Raw genomic sequence first — 22,218 nt, 5'->3', positions numbered from 1 at the left:
GGCAACACTAAACATTCTCAGCTGTCTGCTGGGTCGCCCCACTCTTCTTATGCTCCAGTGTGCAATCTGAGCCTTAGTGAAGGTGATCCCTTTTCATGTATTAATGACTTCTTCAAAAGCTTTATAAACTCATTTCCAAAAGGGTTAACTCTCTAATAACTGTGTTAAAAACTATCAGTTCTACCTAGTTATGACCTATAGCAACAAAAGCTACATAATTAATATTCCACAGAAGGCCTCATTCACAGCAATCAGTCTATAGCAGAATTGATTTCATCTGTTTATTCCTGTCCTTTCCAAAGTACTCTTAAGATAAGACAGAATTAGTGCCCATTCTCGTTCACTCTATGATTCATAAGAAGAAGAGAGGAATGGCAAACAAGGATTTTTAATTCACCATGCTTATACAGTTTAAAGACACACTATCTGATATGTAGAAGTTAACTGCATGTATCATTAGTTGATTCATTTTTATGACTAAGTAGAATTCTTTTGTATAAATACACAGTAGGTTTATCCATTCTACCATGGATAGATAAAGCAGTCACAAATGACCTTAAAAACACATCTTTATTTTTCTTACAAATATCTACAACCTGGTTCAAGGTAATATTCAAAGCTAGGCTGAATTCAGTCACCAGTGGGGCTTTGAAATGTGGCAGTCCCAGAATGTCTGTATGTAGGTGCAGGCACTGGGTTGCACAGGCAATACCACAGACTCAGCAGCTATGGTGAGGGGTTGACTCTTGCTTCTCACTATGAAATAGGTGATGTGGGATGGCTTTACCCCAAATGCTCTGGTTAACAAGACTTGGCTTTACAGCCCTATAAAAGATATTGTAAAAATTAACTGAACTATCCCAGTAAATCTCATCCAAGAGAGGTCTGTTACATTTTGCCTATTTAAGATACTATACTGCCTTTTAAAACTGCAGTGCAAGTTTGATTTAAAAAATTTATATGTATTTTACATGAAAATATAAAAATAAAAGTTATAAAAATCATGCAATTGGAGAAATAAGTTCTACCTTTACAGAGTAGAAGCTGGGTACAAGAGTGTCAAAAACCTTTTAAAACATAGCCAAAGGAAAGGTATCTAGGCATAGAATGCCACACCTCCTTGGAAGAAATCACCCCAAGTGAAAATGCTCCCTGCAAACTCAAATATCAAATAGAGGTTCTGTGGTTTTTACCCAATCTTGAACATGTGAAAAGCAATCAAACAAACAAACGAACACCCCCTTCTTCCTTGGAATATGAATGTAAGTCACAAGACATGTCTGAGACAGAGCCACCCCGTCACACGTGGTGTCTCTTCTATACTGCCGTTTAGACTGAGCCACCTTGGTGTTCATGGCCAGGTATACAGTTACCTACATACTGTGCACCTGAAAACGCCTACTGTTTTTCCATGTTTGGGGTGGTGGTAGTACATATTCTGTACAACAGTCTCTGACCTTCTCCAAGCTTCTGACCCTACACACACCAGGTGATCTAGAAGGAATCTTAAATGTGTGCTCTCACACATATTTCTGTTTGATATGAATGGAAACACATGATACTTTAATAAGCATCTTACCATAATATGAGTTACAGCCAGTCACTCATTTATGAGCCAACAATATTGGGAAAGAAAACTTATAGAAGATAAACTGAGATTTCATCTATTTGAAGAGGTTTTCACAAAGCCAGAAACATCAACATGCTTCTGACTGTGAATAAAATCAGACCATTATATGCCTATTTTAGCAGAGTTACTTCAACCAACATTCATGTTCATAACAAGCACAGGAAAATATGGTGAGCAAGTGGCTCCAATTTAAACAGGGCTTTTGGCTTTCCAGAATGAAGAAATGAAACATGCACTGAATTCCAGGGTGAAGAAATGAAGCACACACTGGGAGGCCAGGCAGCACTTACGAGGCAGGCTTCCATCTTAGACAGTGGCTTTATTACATCAGAGGATCAGACACACTTCAAACATGAAGCAGTCTTTGTTTCAACAACTTCTAAATGAAACAGCTCTTAAAAACTCACCTCAGCCCTGTTCTATTTGCCTAAACAGCAGAGCAAATTCTCCCAGCAGTAACCAGCAGCTCAAGAAATGACTCCTGTGTGTACCAAGCCCAACAGCAGGTAGCTGGCATCTTGAGAGTGTCCTGTTTGTGTGACTGTGACAAATACTTCAAGAATGGAAGTCAGATGCACCAGGAATTCATATGTCACTTGTGTAGTCTCCCTGGTCTCACGGTAATGCCTTCAAGGCTGTGTTCTCATTGTTGAAAGGTAAACTGAGGTACTAAGTTCACTCAGCTTCTCTAGGCCCTGATCTCAGTACCACCTTGCTAAGAATTATCTTGCAACATGCAAGTAAGTGGCCATTATAGGAGTAGAGGTGTGACAACCATCAGGTCCCATAGACCTGTCATCAGCTTCAGCTCATAATTCTGAGTTTTCTTTCTAAAATACACATGTGCACATGCAAACACATCTGCACACAACATAGAAAATTCAGTAGAATGTACACACACACACACACACACACACACACACACACATACACACACACACACACACACACTAATTCCTCCCGAGATTTAAGGAAAGACTTGACTAACAGCAGGTACTCTGACGGGACCTGAAGGACTGGGTACTGAGTGGCAGATAGTGGGCCTCTTATGGCTGGGAAGAAGGCTCGGTTCTTGGTTGGGGTCTGCTGCAGTGTCCCTCACTCCAAGTCTACCATGGGTTCTATGGACAAACCCACACAGCCTTGCAGTAATCACTTAAATGAAGAAAAAATGGCACAGCAAAACATTCCTTATGCCTTTTATGCACATACATTTTTCAAAGAGATCAAGAAATACTTTAATTGGGAATGACTGATCACTTTTCTAATTTTGAATTATATCATTCTATGAGACATTTTTTTTTAAACTAGGAATTTCTTTTGACCTTCTAAAATTTGGGTTAGTTATTTGTGTATATTAAAGAATTTGAGGATAGCAGTGCATGGTGGTGTATACAGTTAATCCTAGAAATCGAGAAATCGGGATACAGAGGTGGGTGGATCTCCATGAGTTCCAGGTTAGCCAAATTTATATAGTTAGGCCCTGCATAAAATTTAAAACAACAAAGAATCTAAGGATGACTATAATAAGTGGTGATATGATTTCATCTTGTACCAGTCAGTACTTTCAACAGGTAGCAAATACAACAAATAGGAACCATAGTCTGGAATCCCAGCCCTGCAGATGCCAAAGCAGGAAGGTCGTAGGGTCCAGACCATTCAGAGCTCAATAGGGAATGTGGGAGCCTGAGCTACATAGCTAAACCCTGTCAGAAGGGAACTAAAAAGCAAAAGCTTTTTCTACTTCTTAAGTACACTTGAGCTGTGTGGTTTAATGAAAAGGAAGGCACTCCAACAAAAGAATAAGCTGATGGCTTTGAGAAAGATTACATCAGAATTAGAGTGGTGGAAGGGAACAGTTACGAGTGCTAACACTTTTATAAGAAGAATGTAAGGGTGGCTGTAATTAAATGTTGAACTAATTTCATCATACCTTAGAATAGCATTAACATTACCTTATAATACTGTATAAGATAATAGCATCTATCGTGTAGGATTCAAACTGCTTTGTCAAGATCATTCTTGCATGTCCTCCTGTAATTTACTGAAAACAGGTCCTTTGGGGGAGCCAAGGAGGCCTTGAGCGAATGTGAAGAGTTGGTCAAGTTCTGAGTGAGTGTGCACTGCTTGACACGGGCACAGTCATGTCAAGGGCCCAGTGCCTCACACCCACAGGAATGACAAAGACTTCTGGTCTGAGTGTGAATGTTGACAGTGTGTGCAGGGACTAGTGCCTGCAGCTTCCTCCTGGATGATGCAACCTGAGACCTTGCAGGAAGAGACTAGCCAGCCCCTCCCCTGTGCTGCTGATAGTAACTGTAGGGTTGTGGCATAGTTCCTGCCTTTCCATCAGCTTGAGCACAGCCCACCTGATCCCAGCTTTCCTGTTTTGTGTCTGTGCGCCTCTTTGTTCTCCTCTGTCACACTGCCCTGATCAGGTTTCCAGGGCCAAGCAGTGCAGGACATGGTAAAGATCTGGAGGAATTCACAGCCCAGAACTGGTTTTATTTCTAGCACCATATATATATATAAATTTTTAAGTATAATTTTTGTATTTTAATATATATTTATTATTTTTGGCCCCACTGTACTTTGCTCTCATCACCAGTGTAGTATTTATAACTATGTATAATTCATTTTATAGCTGATTCTATGGCATACTTGCTTCTTAGAGATACAGAATATCCTATATTTTAAAGAACAGAGCATGCTGTATTAAAAGCTCTGAGAGTAAATTATTATACATATTATACATTATATTATACAGACAAGTTTGTGGTCAAGTTTTAGCATATCAACACGACTACCAAAATAAGCCAAGAAAAGCGAGAACTAGGTTAATTCTTGACTGGTAAAAATAAGCAACCATCGTTTCATGACTCACAAAGGGGGAAAGGCTACTATCCATCTAAACTCTGCACTGAAACAGTAGGAGTAAATTATCAAGTACATCCCCATGTGCAACTGAAGTCTCAAGGACTCAACAGGAGCCTCCCTAACCAGCTGGTCTACAAGACTCCCAAGTGGACATCACCACCCAGACCACCTTGAGAAATAGCTGTGGCTAAGGTTTACATAGACCAGTAATGCACTAAATTGCTGGCTCAGTGGAAAACCAGGCCAGAGGTACATGATGGAACAAAAATAAGATGACCAATAAAAAGATTTAAACACTCCCTGCTCCAGTCCTCAGCACTGAGCTGACAGTCATGAGGTCATGAAGGAAACAAGAACATGTGATGTCATCACTCACCATGTTAGAGACACGGGCACCAACATTCCAGTGAGGTCACCTTAGTTCCTCCAAAGGAAGAAGAGCTGCTGCCTCTAGGGAACTGTCATTCACTGTTTCTACACTAGACTGGGGGACATGAGATCGCTGTTTTAATATGAAATTGGATAAATGTGGCCAATGCATATGTGTGATAGGAGGTTTATGTTTAACCCTAATTCTAGAATAATCTAAAAAGCCTAACCCTTTTCCTACATAATTAGCTTCCAAACAGGAGTGTATCATCAGTACCATCAACTGCTCTCTGCACTGTACAGATTCATTCCGCTAACTCTGTATTCACCATTCTAGAAAGATGCTGCAATCTGACTGTGAAATGATTAAGGAACCTCAAGTATTTTGGGGGGACTAAGTTAATATTATAGGAGCCTCAAACTAAATTAGTATTTTTAACTCTTAAGACTTTATGTTTAAAGACAAAATATTAAATGCACACAGCACAGCTGGTTTTGGCTCCTTCTAATACTCTACTGTAAGTGTAAGGCTCTAATATTCATTCCCCTGAATTGCACTTTAGACACAGTGCTGCTATGGTGCTGTTTTAAAGACTTCCAGTGTGTTATTCACAATGTAGAAATGGGTCTTCTCTACCCCACCCATTCACAAAACACTGAGCAGAATGAAGACACACTCGACCTGCATTCTCCCACAGACCCGACTCTAGCCAACACCCAGGCACACAGGAGTCATTCCATTGCTATGGTCAGCTGTTTAAGTCCATCTTCTCACACATCTGCTTCTGTCCACAGGGTTTCTGGAAGAACTGCCTGTAGTACAAATATGCCCTAGCCCATTCTCTATCTGATGAGCCTAACTCTGACCCTCAAAAGGTTCAGATAGGTCCAGATATATTTCCTTAGCAAAATATCTTTGGTTAGAGTTTCTAACCTTTTTTTTTTTTTTTTTTTTTTAATAGCTTACCATGTGAACACTCTGCAGCTGTGCAGGTATTTTCTCTGGGATAAAACCTTCCATCTTAGAGGAAAGCTCCTTAGAAACGGGATGTTCTAAAGAGGGGTAAAGGGAGTAAAACAGTCCATCCTCTATGGAAGCTCTTAAGCACAGCAAGTACACAACTAAAAAGTTTCAGGAAGTCCTTGAAATTGACCTGATGATGCATTAAGCCCTTCCCTATACAAACAGTAAAGCTGGCCAAGGGAGAGGGTCAGACAAGCTTAGCTGCCTGAAGATACTCAGATCGCCTGAGCTGTCTGAAGGAGACAGTCTCCAAACTGTTGAGCTGACTCCAAATTGTGCAAGTGGTCCAGGTTTTCAGCTGTCTGTGAGCTGTTACCTATCCTGGGGTGGGCTGTTGGTGATGCATTTGTCTTTGAGTCATTTCTGCTCCCATAACCCCTCACCCACATTCCTGTAAATTACCCCAGCAACTCATTGGTTCACTGACTCAATATGAGTGGTATCTGTGTTGTGGTCTGTCACTGGATTATTTGTTTACATTTCCCCAGGAACAGCACCATACAGCATCTATAACAATCCTTATGAGCACTGGCTTGAATAATGTGCCTTTCAGAAGCAAAGAATGTTCTCTTCCATGTTTAGCTGCAGGCACTGAGGCCATTCTTCAGGTCACCTGAGGACTGCAGGCCATGTTTCCCAATTTCCTGTGGCCGTTCCCTGACAAAAGTCCCCTGAACAATCCTGCTGCTCTCTCTCTCTCTGAAAATATCAACTGTCAACAGGAATCCATCTTTACACAGAGAGAGACTCCACAGTGAAGAAACTCCCGGAAAGGCTAAGCAGGAGGTTCATCTACTTCATCTTCTCACAACACAAGCATGGAGCATGTCCTGACCTTCTTCATAACACAAACCTGACATCTCTTTATGATTTGCTTGTTTTTAGGAGGATAGTGACTCATCTCCCTCAAAGAATGTATTCAAGAGAAATGGGGACAAATATCTCATTAGTGGAGAAGGCTTCATTTAAAAATAATGATTTCTTACATTTCTTAAATTTATTGTATGCAGAGAATAAAGCAAAGTGAAGTCTGCGGTGGAGAAAAACAATCTCTGGCTTGCCGCAATCTGCTCACGAATCCCTACGTATACATTTGGGACAATAATTAGCAGTTAATAAAATGTGTTTTTCCTGGCAGACAAATGGTCTTGGGGCACACTTTATCTGCCTATTTTATGAGAATGAGACTCAAGTGCTCCTGACAGCTAAAAATGAACAGAAACACCAGCAGAACTTGGACAACACTGCTGCTTTATAACCATTCTATAGAAAATTAAGGAAAAATGAGCTAGTGATACTTGTCATTAAACAATTTTCTAAAAGTCTGAATTCTGATACCAATAGTTTCATCTTATTTTGCCCACGGAAGTATCAGTTTGCAAATTAACCACAAGCAAATCCCTGAGTTAGATAAAATCTAAAGAGTTTTGTTGAGTCTGAATGGGAGCTAGACTTTCATCCTGCTGTGTGATTCTAGCACTCTGCACTACAAATCACTTCTCTACTTAGAACACAGGATAGACATTAGGTACTTGACAATGCTAGGGTGAGAGGGTGACAGACTTGAATACAGCCTGCCACCACCTTTGTGGACTCTGCTAATGGCTATCTAAGCAGACATGTGCAGAGAGAAAAGCCCTGGACGTGGTGAAGCATCCTTAGACAGTGATATCAACCACAAGCAGATTAACAGCCTTAAGGAGTACATCACTAAGGAAGGGGCTCACCAAAGAACCTTACTAACAGGTTGGGAAGATGGGAAGAGGCAAGTTTTGATAAAAAGCATGAAGCTCTTAGGGTCTGTAAGAGGACTGGGAACTCAGGTCTTCTACACTACAAATACTTTTGTGGGAGGAAGTACTTAAGGCCTACAACTGATTGAGAGGGTGTGATATCATGTTAGCTATTAGAGTGTTTTCCTTTTCCTCTTTAAGTATGTTTATGTCTCTACATACGCACACCCTTGCTCTCATCTCACATTCCTCTCCACACTGTATTTCCCCAGGTATTCCCTGCTGCTTCTGTGCACAGCCTGCTTGCAAGTTCTTTTCTGGACTATGAAGTTGGAGGAAAGCTCTGATTGTGGTAGCTTCCTGTCCTTTGGAAAAGACCACCGCTTAAGTCACAGCTCAAACTCTGCTGAACCTATTATATTTTCTCTCCTTTTTCAGCCTTAATTAATTTCCTCTGTAGTACAGTTACATTTAAAAGCTATTTTACATAAGTACTTTATTTTTCTATGACAGCAATCCCACTTGTCACAAGTTCCTAAGTACATTCTGTCTGAGGAGCAGAGTAATGAAATACCCTTTCATCTGCTTTTGTACCAGTCTGAACCACTGAGCCACAACTGTCAGGGCACACAAGCTCCCTCAACTTTATTTCATAAAATTAATTTATTTAAGGAAATTAAGTTGTCATGATACAAGTCTACCTTTTCCTTGTTTTTTGATTTATATTCCTTCAGTCTTGTTTATCAATATTTATTTTCTCAAGTTCTTTCCTGTTAAAAAAAACAGTGCCTACACTACTGCAACTGGGAGTGGGTCAAAGGAAAGACAAGGACAATGACCTCTGCCAGGCCTTGGGCAAGGCAGAGTGTGGCTGAGTCCACCAACCAAGACACAGGACAAACCATAGTGTATCCAGCAGAGAGCCAGCAGAGAGGGGCACAGAGACAGAGCAGAACCAAGAGAAGGAGTCTACAACATCCAACATGGACCTAAGTACATAAGAGTCAGTGTTCCAGCACAGGGAAACAGAGAACTCTAGGCAGCATTGAACAGGGTGCCCCAAAGGACATGACCCTTGATAACAAACAGCTGGGGACTCACCTGACACCTATGTAAACAAGTCCAGAGTAGACTGAACCATTCCTGAAATGTAATTAAAGCCCATGTAAAAACATAAAGAATGCTGTTTAAAAGATAAGACCATCTAGGGCTGGGGAGATGGCTCAGAAGGGTTTGTTCAGATACCAGAAGTGCTATAAATTTTGGGTGGGAATAGCAGGCCTCTTGTATTCCAGCTTTGAAAGACTGACACAGTATTCCCAGGGCAAGATGATTTATGAGACTGGCCAACACAGAGAGCCCTGGGTTTAACTGAAAGTCCCTGCAGCAAAGAATAAGGTAAGGTGGACCCAGGTGTTTAGTGGTGCAGGCCTTTAATCCCAGCACTTGGGAGACAGAGGCAGGTGGATCGCTATGAGTTCAAGGCCAGCCTGGTCTATGTAATGAGTTCCAGGACAGCCAGAGATATATAGTAAGACCATATCAAAAGAACAGCCCCCACACTCAAAAAGAATAAGGTGGAAAACAATAGAGGAAGATTTCTGACCTAGCCTTGGACCTCTGCACACATGAACACACAACTATGTACACATGTGCAAACTCAATTGCATGCATGCCACATGCATATACATCAACTGCAGTTAATCAACTATCCAATATTTTATTGACAGAAAATGATGCCTTGTTTGCCCACCTATTTACTTTTCAAAGAACCCAGAAATTTAATTAACTTTTGAAACACTGTATATGGTGGAGGGTGAGGACAGTGTCTCACTATGTGGCCAAGATGAGCATGGAAGGAAAAGAAGACCAGTCAGCACCCAATAATTCAAAATCCAAAATGGAGACAGAAAAGACATTATTCAAAGGCAAACTAGAAACCATAGGGACAAAGGCCCAGGGCAGCAGCCATCATGCAGGCTTTGAGAGCCACAACTCGGTGGCAGGCTCACAGAGGGAGAAACGGGCACTAAGAAGGTCACCGATTCTGAGGAAGATGAAGTCAAATTTCTAAGATGATGAAAAGGTACTGTTACAGAAAATAATGCTGGAAGCTGGACTCTCCTGTCTAGGCAGGAACCTGACACTCACTCCTCCACAGGGCTACTGTGGAGACACCATCCCGGATAAGGGCAGGAGAGGAAAGCATGTACAGCAGAAAGAAACTACCCGTACTTCAGAATGGCATGGCTTCTATGGTGAAAATCACTGACAATCTCCAAAGCCAGTTTAATTTTTTTCTTCACTGATAAAAGTGTGCCACAGGATACAATATTGTAGGAAGTTTCTCAATTCCACCTAGCCCCACTTTCCTTGTGTCCTGCTCATCCAGAAAGGACAGCGTGCATACTGTCAGTGCCTGGTCCCGCTGGGTCACAAGTAAACACACAGAGGCTTATATTAATTACAAACCATATGGCCTACAGCTCAGGCTTCTTGCTAGCTAGCTCTTATAACAAAACTCAAGCCATTTTTATTAATCTATGTCTTGCCACATGGCTTCATGGCTTACCAGTACTTTCACATTTTGCTTCTCCTGGTGGTGGCTCACAGCGTCTCCCTCACTTTCTTTCTTTCCCCATATCTTCAGTTCGAATTTACCAACTAACCTATTCTGCCTTGCCATTGGCCAAACCAATCACAGCAACACATATTCACAATGTACAGAAAGACATCTCACAGCAATACAAGGTCTGGATTAGAACAACAACAAAACACCTAGAAGGTGATAAATGGAAATTAATATAAAATAAACCGCAATCACATTAAAACATGAAGTAACCACAGAAATATCAAAATGTGGACAAAATCTGTGCATATGCCTTGTCCCTTCTGAAACTCATGCTGGAATTTGATCCTCCATGATGAGGCCCTAAGAAGGCACAACTTTAATCACAGTGGTATCTAGATGTAGCACACTTGGGGGGCTAATAGAACTGGAAAAAGCAGGAAAGTTGAGTGCTGTTGTCTTTATGAGAATAGAAAGAGACCAGACACATATGCACACATGCTCTCTCATCTCTCTACTAAATGGTCCTACCAATAGCTTTAGGACTCTGCCCATAAGAACACCATCCCCTGATGTTCTAGCTCCAGAGTTGGAGACTAAGACAAATTTACATACTTCCAGTCTGTGCACTTCATGACTCGCAATAGAAAATGCACTAATCCACCAATGGAAGATCTCAAAGCAGGCATACAGAGAGCAGACAGCATCATTCAAGCACTGGAGGAGTCAATGCATCTTTAGTTTCACTGATTTAACATAATTCAAACTGCAATACCAAAAGACTTTGTAATAAACAAGCTAATTCCTAAATTTATACACTCAAACATTAGTTAACAAGAGGGCAATTATTCTGAGAAAAACACTGTTGTATGATTGTGGCATTAGTACAATCCAATGTACACAATCCAAAAAGTTCTAACACAACTACCTCACAAGAAGACTTGGTCATCAAGATGTAGTAAACACAGGAGGAGGCAGGCAGCTCCTGCTGGGATGGCACAGTATTCTGGTTGATGGTACAGGATTTGATTAGCAGACAGAGAAGTCTTTAATGACAAAATATAACAGACACATTAATTGGTGCCCTTCACAAACAAATATCATGCACTGGACACAACCATAGATGCTGTTCACACCACTAATCACCATCATTACCAACTTCATGAGTGATGCGTTGTGCTGTAATGTTATTATCATGGTTATAGCATAACTATGAGGTAGAGGTCTTATAGTTGAGCACACAGTGGCATGAAAAGGAAAGAAGTAAAGACACACAGAGTTATCCTAAGTAAGGCCAATTTACAAGAATTTCTACTGCTTCAGGACAAATTATATTACAACTTCACAAGGTAAACAGGAAGAAGTTGTTGTTTGAGGTTAATTATATAAAAGTATACTGAGGATTTTATCAAAATAGCTTTTGTGGTATGCAATACTGGGAACCAGATTTTTCATAAAATGTCAATTTCAGTACTGTCAAATTTATTTAAAAAGAAACACACCTCACTAATGCATATTAACACACATGTTTCCAAGCAGATTTTTTTTTGTTGTTTTTTGTTTGTTTTTCGAGAGAGGGTTTCTCTGTAGCTTTTGGAGCCTGTCCTGGATTAGCTCTGTAGACCAGGCTGGCCTGAAACTCACAGAGATCCACCTGCCTCTGCCTCCCGAGTGCTGGGATTACAGGCACGTGCCACCACCACCCGGCCAAAGCAGATTTTTTTGGGTAGTGAGTCATCTTCAACTCAAAATTTTATTTGTACTAAAATGTAATTTTTGGTGTATAATCAGATTTCTTAACATAATTTACATGTGTGAAGATCATATGAGAAACCATAATGTCACAAATAATATTTTACATAAGATTACCAATAAATTTATAGTTATTTTATGGCTAGGTGCTTACTAACAATAAACATCCTTTAAAACACTCATTTTAAAAATTCACCCTACAAACAAATAATTTAAGCTGATACCTAAAATAGATCCTAAGAAATGAGCCTTAACGTTGACTTGGAAAATAACTTAAGAATCTTCAAACACAAGTAGAAATGAGAAAGTATTATAGGTTCAATAATAAAATGCAACTATATGCTTCCTACAAGAAACACCTTTGAAATAATTAGAGAAAAATTCATCTAGAATAAAAACATAGAGTAAATTGTACCCAACTAACATAACCCATAATCAAAATAAAAGTAGGTCATCTATATATCTCATTGCAACCAGTATCCCCAGAATAAAAGATGGACATTTCATAGTAAGATAGGGACAACTACATGAAGGAAGCATAGTAATTCTTATGTGTATGCCTCAGCTGTTTGTATGTCAAATGTTCTAGAAAAGGCTAAAACTTGACAGACAAGCACAGAAAACAGGGCTAATCTATAAGCACGGGTCAAGTGTTTCAGTATCTTTCCCTTAACAACTGCCAAGGCAGGCAGAAAGGAAATTATAATAATACACAAGTCCTGAACAGGACAACCAAAATGCTTATCTAAATGATGACATTAAAAAAAAAAAAGTCCACACATTCTGGGCCATCAAACAGACCTCAAAATTACATCAAAACCACAAGTATGCTCACTAAATCAGAATAAGACTTAATATCAATAAAAAAAATACATCTGCAAAACATCAAAATATCTGGAAAAGAAATAAGATACTTCAAGACCCAGTTACAACACAAATTAAAGTCATTCTAATTGAAAGTGAAAACATGATTTTGAAAATAACCTCCCCCCATCTAGAGCAGGTCCACAAAGCACTCAAGGAGGACTCCACTGGTGGTGAGCTGAGTCCCCCATCTGGGGCCCTAAGTGAATGGAAACTGGCATCCAACTAAATCTGAAAATTTAAATAGTAATTTTAGAGTAGAAATTAGTTATACAGAGATAAAAAATAAAAAAGGAAGTCAATAAAACGAAATGTCTCATCGACTGATTCTTCGAGAAGTTTGAAAATATTGATCAATCTCTAGCAGATTAGCAAAGAAAATGAAACATGACACAAATTACCAATATCTGAACACAAGAGACATAACCAAAATTTCCATATTATTTAAAAAAACAATAAATCATCTTGGGGAACTGTTTTGTTTTTGTCTTTTAGGAGAATAAAGGCTAAGGAATCTGAAGAACACCGGACAAATGAGACAACTGAAGAAAAAGGACAAATCATCTGTCCCAGGAAGAAGAGTAAAATGGCCTATTGGTATATCATCTACAAAATTTCATAAATCTTCCTAAATGTTTGTTTCTGCTCTTCTCTAAAAAAAAAAAAAAAAAAAAAAAAAACAAAAACAAAAACAAAAACAAAACAAAAAAAAAACACTATTGGTCTTCTTGTAGTCCCAGTTTAATTAAAATTTAAAGCTGACTTTGGAGTTGGAGAATGGCTCTCTCCTTTAAACTCAAGCATGTTGTTAAAAGGAAAATACAAAGTCCCTGTATCATACCAGAAGAAAGAGCCATCTTATGACATGGGGAGAAAAACCAAATTAATTAAGGGATTATTCTATTACTAATCTCAATTCTTTTATTCTATTCTGATTCTTTAAACTTTTCTTAAAGTATGAATTTTATATCAAAATTTATAAGATATATATATATATATATATTAAACTTTGTTAAGATAATAATGATCATATAGAGTACTAATTAGTTCTAGAGAAAAGGCTTCAATTAACTGCCTATACATGTCTTTGTGTTCCAGTCTCTTATCAGTTTTCTGCAGGAAATCACGGCCAGGCCTAACATCAACTGAAATCTCCAGGAAGAAGATGGGACCCCACAACGACAATAATAATATCATTAAGCTGACAAATATCATCTACAGATCAGCTTTGGACTACAAAGTGCTTAAGAGCAATTTTGAGATGGCTAGCTGAGATGATCCAGTTTCAAAGACTACTTGAATAAGGACTTGAGATAAACCCTAAACTTTGGCATTATGCTCAAACTGGACAACAAAGGATATAGCTACCTTTCCTCAAATTTGACAATTAACCCAAAATTTTTCTTTTCAGAATAAAGATACCTTCGCCCATACCCAACAGGAAGCAATTTTAAGAATATGACGAACACATTCCCAAAGAGGTAGTGTGGGGAGGGTGGTTTTTTGGTCTTTTAATGATTTTTGGGTCTGGGATAATTTTCATTGTTTAGGAGGGTTAGTTACAAGTTGTTGCTAAGGGTTAGGAAAAGGGCTAGGCAAAGGAGATTAGATTTAAGGTACTTGTTTAAAAAAAAGAGAGAGAGACAAGAAAAAGACAATTACTAGTTTTAAATACTTTACATTGGATTGGATTATTTTATATTGTATACAAATTATATATATATATATATATATATATATATATATATATATATATATAGAGAGAGAGAGAGAGAGAGAGAGAGAGAGAGATTTTTAGAATATGCCATACACGTATTTCTTGCTCAAGATATTGTACTTATACCATTCATTTAACAATGTGATGCAATTTGCTAATCCTTGAATGTTAGTATTACCAACTATTAGGATATATAGGAATGAAAGTTAGTAGTTAGACATTACAATTGAACCTGTAGTCATATTAGGTGTGTTTTCAAGATCTAATAGATATATTTTAGATAGATAGGTCATCTTCAAACCCTTCAGAGATCTACAGAGTATGGCACTTAAAATGTTTTAATAACTTAGGAATTTTTCTTTTTTTTTTTTATGACTATGAGACATGTTGGCTCCTGGCAATACCAATCTACTTCAGAGAAAATATGGGCATTGAAGAAACTGCATATGGAGTTAACTTTCATTGTGGCCAAAGTTAGCCACTGGACAACAAAGTATCCTTGAATCAACTGCTGACAAACAGGACAGACAGGACATGAAACAAAGGACTACCAATTCTTGCCAAAACAAGTGTGGTTGTGACTTTAACAAAAGGCATATTCTGAAGCCAGGACAATATGGCACCATCCCTGAAGTGAGTGGCCTTTGCAATCTGTGAAAGGTACCGTGCCCTTTTCTTCGAAGGCAGCTGAACTGGGAGTGGGCCGATGGCTTCTGATGTGCAATGGAACAGCAGATGAAACAGTTATTCTTGAAGAATAACTAAGCTCACCCCTCTCAATAGTAGACTGGCATTTAATAGAGGGATGTGGAGAAGAACAGGATGCTGAGATGAAGCCACATATACACAGCCGAGAAAAATGGACAGCTGAATTGAAAAAAAAAAAAAATCAACAATTTCCAGAATTTAAAATCCTGAATCATGACATGACACTAGTGAAATTCAGGTGTTTCTAGTTTGTCAGATATGCTAAGCCTATAGGCTAAAGATGATGCCCCAACACTGTGGAGAAACCTCAGGTGACTGCCCAGGCAGCTGGCTGTTTCTGTCAACTCACATTTTTTGAAGCTGCTTGCATGCAATTCCTGTTTTTATCTTTTATTAGGTAGTATTATTTCCTTCCTAGGTCTCTGAGGGAGTTGAAGATCAGTTAGTTATAGTTATAGTTTTCCTTGTTAAGAATTTCAGAAAAGAAACTCACTAGAGGTGTAAGTGTATAAATTTGAAAGATGTTATAAGACAGTTCTGTTAGCAATATAAGTTAGGATAGAAAGTGAATCAGGTACATTTTGGACTTACCAAAATAGGATAGATAATGGAATTATTTTCTCTGAATTTGTCAAATACGAATGGATGAGACATTTTTAGGTATTTATTGTTTGTATATATGGTATATAGTTATTGTACTTTTGTATATAGTTTTTCTTATATTAGTTATAACTTTTTTCCTTTTTTTTCTTTTTATTAAAATAGAAAAGGGGAAATATGGTGATATTTTATTTGTACTGAAATGTGATTTTATTTGTATATTAATAAAGTTGCCTTGGGGTCAGAGGAAGCCACAGCAGAAGCTGGGCGGTGGTGGTGCACGCCTTTAATCCCAGCACTTGGGAGGCAGAGCTGGGCAGGATCTCTGTGTGTTCAAGGACACAGCCAGCATGGCGACACATGCCTTTAATCTCAATACCAACCATAGAAGACCTGGAGGTCTGTACAGATAGGCAATGACAAGGAGGTCATGTGGCTGGGTTTACAACCAATGAGAAGGCAGAAAAGAAAGTCTATATAAATGACAGGTCACAGGAAGTAGGCCTCTTACAGAGAGGAAAGATAGAGCAGTGAAGGGTAAGGTTTTCAGCTCTCACCTATTGCTCTGACCTCTTGGCTTTTAACTTTGCAATTGGTTCTGTGTTTCTTATTTAACAAGACAGTTACATCTACAATAGAGAATGTTATGTTAAGCTTAAACACAAATATACTTATCTAAAGGAAGAATATGTAGTCAGATGATCAATAAAATCCTACATCTATTTATAGAATAAAAGCACCTATTTGAAAGGAGCTCAGCTTAGCATAGAGCTTCGCCACAGGCAGTTACAGATAGAGTTACACCTACAGCGAGAACAGGAAGCTAGAGTGACACCCACAATGAGAACAGGAAGCTAGAGTGATACCCACAGTGAGAACAGGAAGCTAGAGTGACACCCACAGTGAGAACAGGAAGCTAGAGTTATACCCACAGTGAGAACAGGAAGCTAGAGTTATACCCACAGTGAGAACAGGAGCACTTTCCCTGAGCAGAGCAATCAAAAGGCCACACAATCAACTTCCTCATCTTCAACATCACAGAACTTCAGTTGGCAAGGAAGAGGAAGCCACTCAAGTGGTCTGAATGTGAAAAGTCTCCATGGATTCAGGCATTTGATCACTTGGTCCCTGGTTGGTGGCACTTTGCAGGGAGGTTTAGGTGGTACACCCTTGCTGCAGGAAGTGCGTCAGTAGAGGGATGGGCTTTGAGTGCACATGACTTCCTCTATTTTCAGCTGGCTCTCTGCCTTGTGTTTATGCTCTGAGAGTTTGGTGAGTTAAGCTGTCCCTCCATCATTAGACCCTAACCCTCCAGAACCCGAAGCCCAAATAAACTCTTCCCTCCCTCCATACATTGCCTTGGTTGTGGTGTTTCATCACAGTGAAAGAAAGTAACCATGGCAACATCAAGAATAATAGAAAAGATGCAAAAAAGTCTTATATCCAGAAATCCCATGGATTTTTTGCAGAAAACCTGTAAAAACTGATTAGTAATATTTGATCCTTAGAGGATATAAAATGATAGAGTGCATTTTTATGTAGTAGCAACAAGCACTAACTGGATAACTGGAAACAGGGGGAGGGGTGATGACACAGATTTCCAATAATGAAAAGCCTGAAATGAAACCGATGTGCTGACCCTAAACACTGAGGAAGTAGAGCAATAAGCTAGATCCCTGAACAGGCAGCAATGTACCCTGCTCACACATAGACACACTCAGTGCAGCCAAGACATCACACTCCAAACCTAACTCAGTCCTAATCAACTGACCAATCTGCTTTGTCATAAAAGTTCACAGTGCTTATAAATTTTACTCAGAAACCTAAGACATCAAGTAGCCAAGCAATTCTGGACTACAAGAAGGATGTGGAGGGCTTTACACTTCCTGGTTCAAGACCAATAAGACACCTATATAAATAAAACACAGCATCTGAACAGGTTGGGAACACAGGAGAGATGGAAGGCATTCAAGTCCACATATACATGATAATTGCTTTCTGACAAACACATAAAAGAGATTTAGATATGAAAGATTATCTTTTTTCAGCAACAGAAACTAGAAAAGTGTATTGTGGTGGTTTGAGTGAAATGGCCCCTTAGGCCCATAGGGAGTAAGTAGCATTACTGGAGGTCTTCCTGGAGTAGGTGTAGCTTGGTTGTAGAAAGTATGTCACAGGAAGTAGGCTTTAAGGTTTCAGAAGCTCAAGCCAAGCCCAGTGGTTCATTTGCTCCTCCTGCTGCCTGAGGATCCAGATAAAGAACTCTCAGCTTCTTCTTCAGCACCATGTCTACCTGTATGCCACCATGCTTCCTGCCATGAAGGACTAAACCTCTGAACTATAAGTGCTCCCCTCCCCCCAGTTAACTTTTCCTTCATAAGAGTTGCTGGGGTCATGCCATAGTCTCAGCTCAGCAATAAAACCCTAACTAAGATGTGTATTGATCTATTTCAAACACCACATACATAAAATCAGTTTAAACTGATCTACCTCAATATATTTATACACTCCCAAACCACCAAACCATGAATCATTTAAAAAAATATTTTTGAGACTGAATTAAGTGAAAGATATTTATAGACGTAATCGAGACAAACATGAACACAGGTCATCTCTGGTAGGTGTCAGACAATGGGGAAGCGCTCTATGCTCCAGCCCATGGTTGGTAGGGTTTGTTTCAGGTACCCTCAGCCCTACCATAACATGCATAATTCCCTCAATTTGAGAAGTCCAAATACAGTGTACAGAAACATACCCAACTGTCATTTGGCTTTGCCTTTAGCAAGCAGAGCAGACTATAATAAAATAGTACAAGGCTAAAGAGACTACATGTTACCCAAAACAATCCTCTGGCCTAATATTCTCTCTCCCCCCACCCCCTTTTCTCTCTAACAGAACAGATCTCTATTTGAGTCTAGTTTATCCACAAGTTTCCATCAAATGCTATACTTATTTTATTTCTGAAATTATTGTTAATTTTCTTCCTATCCTATTAAGTAGGACTTTTTAAAAAGCTGCTTCCAACTTCATTTTCCAAGTTTTATGTTATAAAACATTGCAAGAAGTGTTTTACAACACATTTCTGACTATGGAACACCTAAAAATGTTTTTCAATTGATGGCTTAATTAATGTAAAGTAGCTTATTATTTTGGCTTTTAAAAACAGTAAAAGAAAAATCTTCAAACAGAAACTAGTACTTACACAAAATAATCAAAAACTCCAAGATGGACAGGTTGTTTCCCTGTTGAGCGTAAATATATTTTGTTTTCCTCTACCCATTAATAGTCAGTTTTACAATCTGAACATCATTTATAAATCTGTCACAACAGTCATTCAGACACTTTGAAACACTCAGCAATCTTTTTGCTTCTGTGACTTTGTGAAACATAATATAACCCAGAAATGAAAATAAGAGTAATCGTGGATTGGGGGAAACCCACGTAGTGCAGACCTGTGGCCCTATTCCAAGTCCATCTTAAAATTATCAAGCTACGCTTACGCAAGTGTACTTTTCCTCCGAGATAATTCAAGGGGCATAAACACCAGGGAGCTGATGGGAGAGGGAGGCAGAGGGATGTGTGAGGTGCATGGTTAATCAGTACCTGAGCGTGCAGCAGCTCTTCACACCTGTGAGCTTGTTTCTCGATTGCAGACACATATTGCTTCTCAATGGCGTCTAGCTGCTGCTTCACTGAAGACTGCAGCAGTGCCTAAAAACATGCAAAGAAAAAGTTATTTGGACCCGACAACCCCTGAGCTGACTCCTGGCATGCGAGTGTCTGACAACTCTGCGTCTCAAGTGGGCAATCTGCACTCCAGAACCCACACACAACACGGGCACACTGACACGGGATATTAGCATCTATCTTTAGATTTTATTGCTTCCAATACTATACTTTTTGGGTAGAATTTGGCTCAAATTCTACACACCTTCTGCTTAAAAAAGTCAAGCCATAGAAAATGATAAAGAGAGTAAATAGTTCTGTTAAACAGAAATTCAGTTCAGTAGAGACCACACAGGATGAAGAGCGAATGAAGGCTGGTGGGGGGTGTGGGGGGGGGAAGCCAGACATATTTCACTGGCTGACAAAACTCCACATCCTCTGGACACACTGCAGTACCCATGGGCCAAGCATGATCTTCGAGACCACAAGGCAAGTGGAAGCAGATGGCGGCTCTGAGCAACTGAGACACTAAAGCCTGCCCCCCAGGATGCTCATGCCCCTAAGATGAAAGGGTGGAGGTTAGGTATGTGTAAGCCATACAACAGTATTCATAGGGGGTAGCAGGGCTTGTGAGATGGAACTGCATAATGTGGACACCGGAAGCCAGGAAAAGAACATTACCACTCTAAGAAAGTCAAGCTGGCAAGTGTTGGTGCCAAGGCACCCCTTCCCGGATACGTTTACAAGACTGCCAGCTCTAAGCACTATGTGATATTTGTATATCTGTGTGCTATTTATAGATTCTAGCATCCTAAATGCGCACAAGGGCTCTTCAGCAAATGCTCTGCTATTCAACCTACGGTGTAATAATCTACTCACAGTCAGAATGGCAGCTGAAGGCAGACACATCTTATGGGAAACAGACCTTTGGCATATTCACCAGCAAAAGAAAAGTGAGCCAAATCTCCTAATCTTTGTTTTGAAAATAGACTTATTCAGTTGGAAACAACAGGCATCAAAATCCTAAATAAACAGGCATGCATTTTTTTTTTAACAAAACTAAAATATTTTTTAAACCTCTGGATAAGTCTCAGATGCTTAGAAAACTGGTTCTTTTGCAATAGGAGTTGTAATGCTGCTCTCTCAGCCTCACATCATGTCCTAGCAGAGCAGAGGGTGCGGCTAGTGCCCAACGGTTGGAAGGAGGAGGATAGAGTGCTCACCCATGGGAGACTGCTCCTGAAGCTGCCTCATTCTTAGGCTGAGAAGCTCAAGGAGTGATGGACAGAGAAACCAAAATTAAGTCTCTGAGCTAGACTAGATGCCGTGAATCTCTAATTTTCCTCTAGCAAAATTTATTATTTGTTAGCTTAAATTCTTTTCAGTGTTTTGTTTTGTTTGAGACAGGATCTCATTAAGTAGTCTTGGTTGGCTTGGAACTCAAGCTACTCAACACTGGGATGGTTAGTGCCTCAGTACTCACGCCCCCACTGTGTGCCTGGCTTCCTGTGTTACTGTATAAAACAGCAGCTGTCTTGCTATGTGAAAGGCTCATGGATTTTAAATCAGAAAAGGTACATTAACATTCTTAACTTGTCTTCTGTAACTGTCTTTACAGATAAAGGCATGGAACAAAGGCTTCAGTCTGGATTTAAGATTTCCAATTCATTCTGGCTCCTGATTCAAGTTGAAATATGCAGTCCCTATGACCTAGTCAGGAAAAGGCCATCCAGACCCCATGTGCTCAACCGCTGGGGAGAAGAAAAGAGGCCCCATGTCAGGAGTGAACACCCCATGTCCACAACAGATCTGATTCTATTTCATTTGACAAAAATGAAAAAGAAAAGGAACAACCACTGTCTAAGTCTTTTAACTCTCAATTGAGACATTAGAGATTTCTGTTCTTCTTCTCCTTCTCCTTCTCCTTCTCCGTCTTCTTCTTTTTTTAAAGAACAATGCCAGCAAGGTCACACAGAGGCTGCAGGCGATGTCTGTTACCATTTTGGGTGTGTGGAGAGGTGCTGGCATTCAGGCTTTTCTGTAGACTGAGGACCAGTGCCGCATTTATACACAATTCAGAAGAGAAATGTTAGCTGATGGGCGTCGATCTTAGCGGAAATTCAATACAGTCTAGCCATGTTATAAAGTGCTTTGGAGGCTGTGAAGGCCAAAGAAAACCTTCAGGACAGAGGGAATGGTTCCTGCTGGCCTTGCCATTACAGGATTCTAGTAACATAAGAGCTGTTACCTCAAACACCACAGAAGTCTCCCAGTGAAAATTTCTTTTGTGCCATGGACAACACATTAAAATTAAGAAGTTTCTAAAATTAAGCACAGCACAGAGGCTGTGCATGTCTGCCTTCCAGATACTTCAACCTTTTGAAAAGCTGCCACATGGACCAGCCTCCCTCTCTGATGCCACAGCCTTATTCCTTGTGACTTGAATCACAACTATGGTTTTAGTTGAAAGAACAAAGAAAGGAAAGCAAGATCGATTTCTGCCTAAACAGCCTCCCTTCTCATGAGTCCTCAAAGGATTAAATGAAGTACTTGGTTACTAATGCAGGAAGCCTGAAACAGGAGGGGAGAAGGCATTGGAGGGTCAGCTATGACGCTAGAATGGACAGGTCTGAACGTCCCAAGCAGAAGCAAGCCCTACATCAGGACAGGAAAGACCTGGCTCTTACTATAACTCCTCCTCCATCTGTT

At 39.7% G+C, this 22,218-nt stretch overlaps 1 protein-coding gene across 4 annotated transcripts in view; it reads right to left on the bottom strand.

The window, feature by feature from the left end:
- The window catches only part of Ccdc91 (coiled-coil domain containing 91), a 187,406-nt gene that overhangs the window by 62,477 nt on the left and 102,711 nt on the right, over positions 1-22,218 (bottom strand). For all 4 annotated transcript variants that reach the window (XM_036182394.1, XM_036182395.1, XM_036182393.1 and 1 more), the window contains one exon: positions 19,447-19,554. In XM_036182394.1, coding sequence (XP_036038287.1) covers positions 19,447-19,554 — 108 coding nt within the window. The remainder of the gene's footprint in view (positions 1-19,446; positions 19,555-22,218) is intronic.

Source organism: Onychomys torridus, chromosome 3, assembly GCF_903995425.1.
Source record: "Onychomys torridus chromosome 3, mOncTor1.1, whole genome shotgun sequence".
NCBI classification, from domain to species: domain Eukaryota; kingdom Metazoa; phylum Chordata; class Mammalia; order Rodentia; family Cricetidae; genus Onychomys; species Onychomys torridus.
Note: the sequence above shows the minus strand (reverse complement) of the source record. Positions and strands in the feature narration are given on the sequence as shown.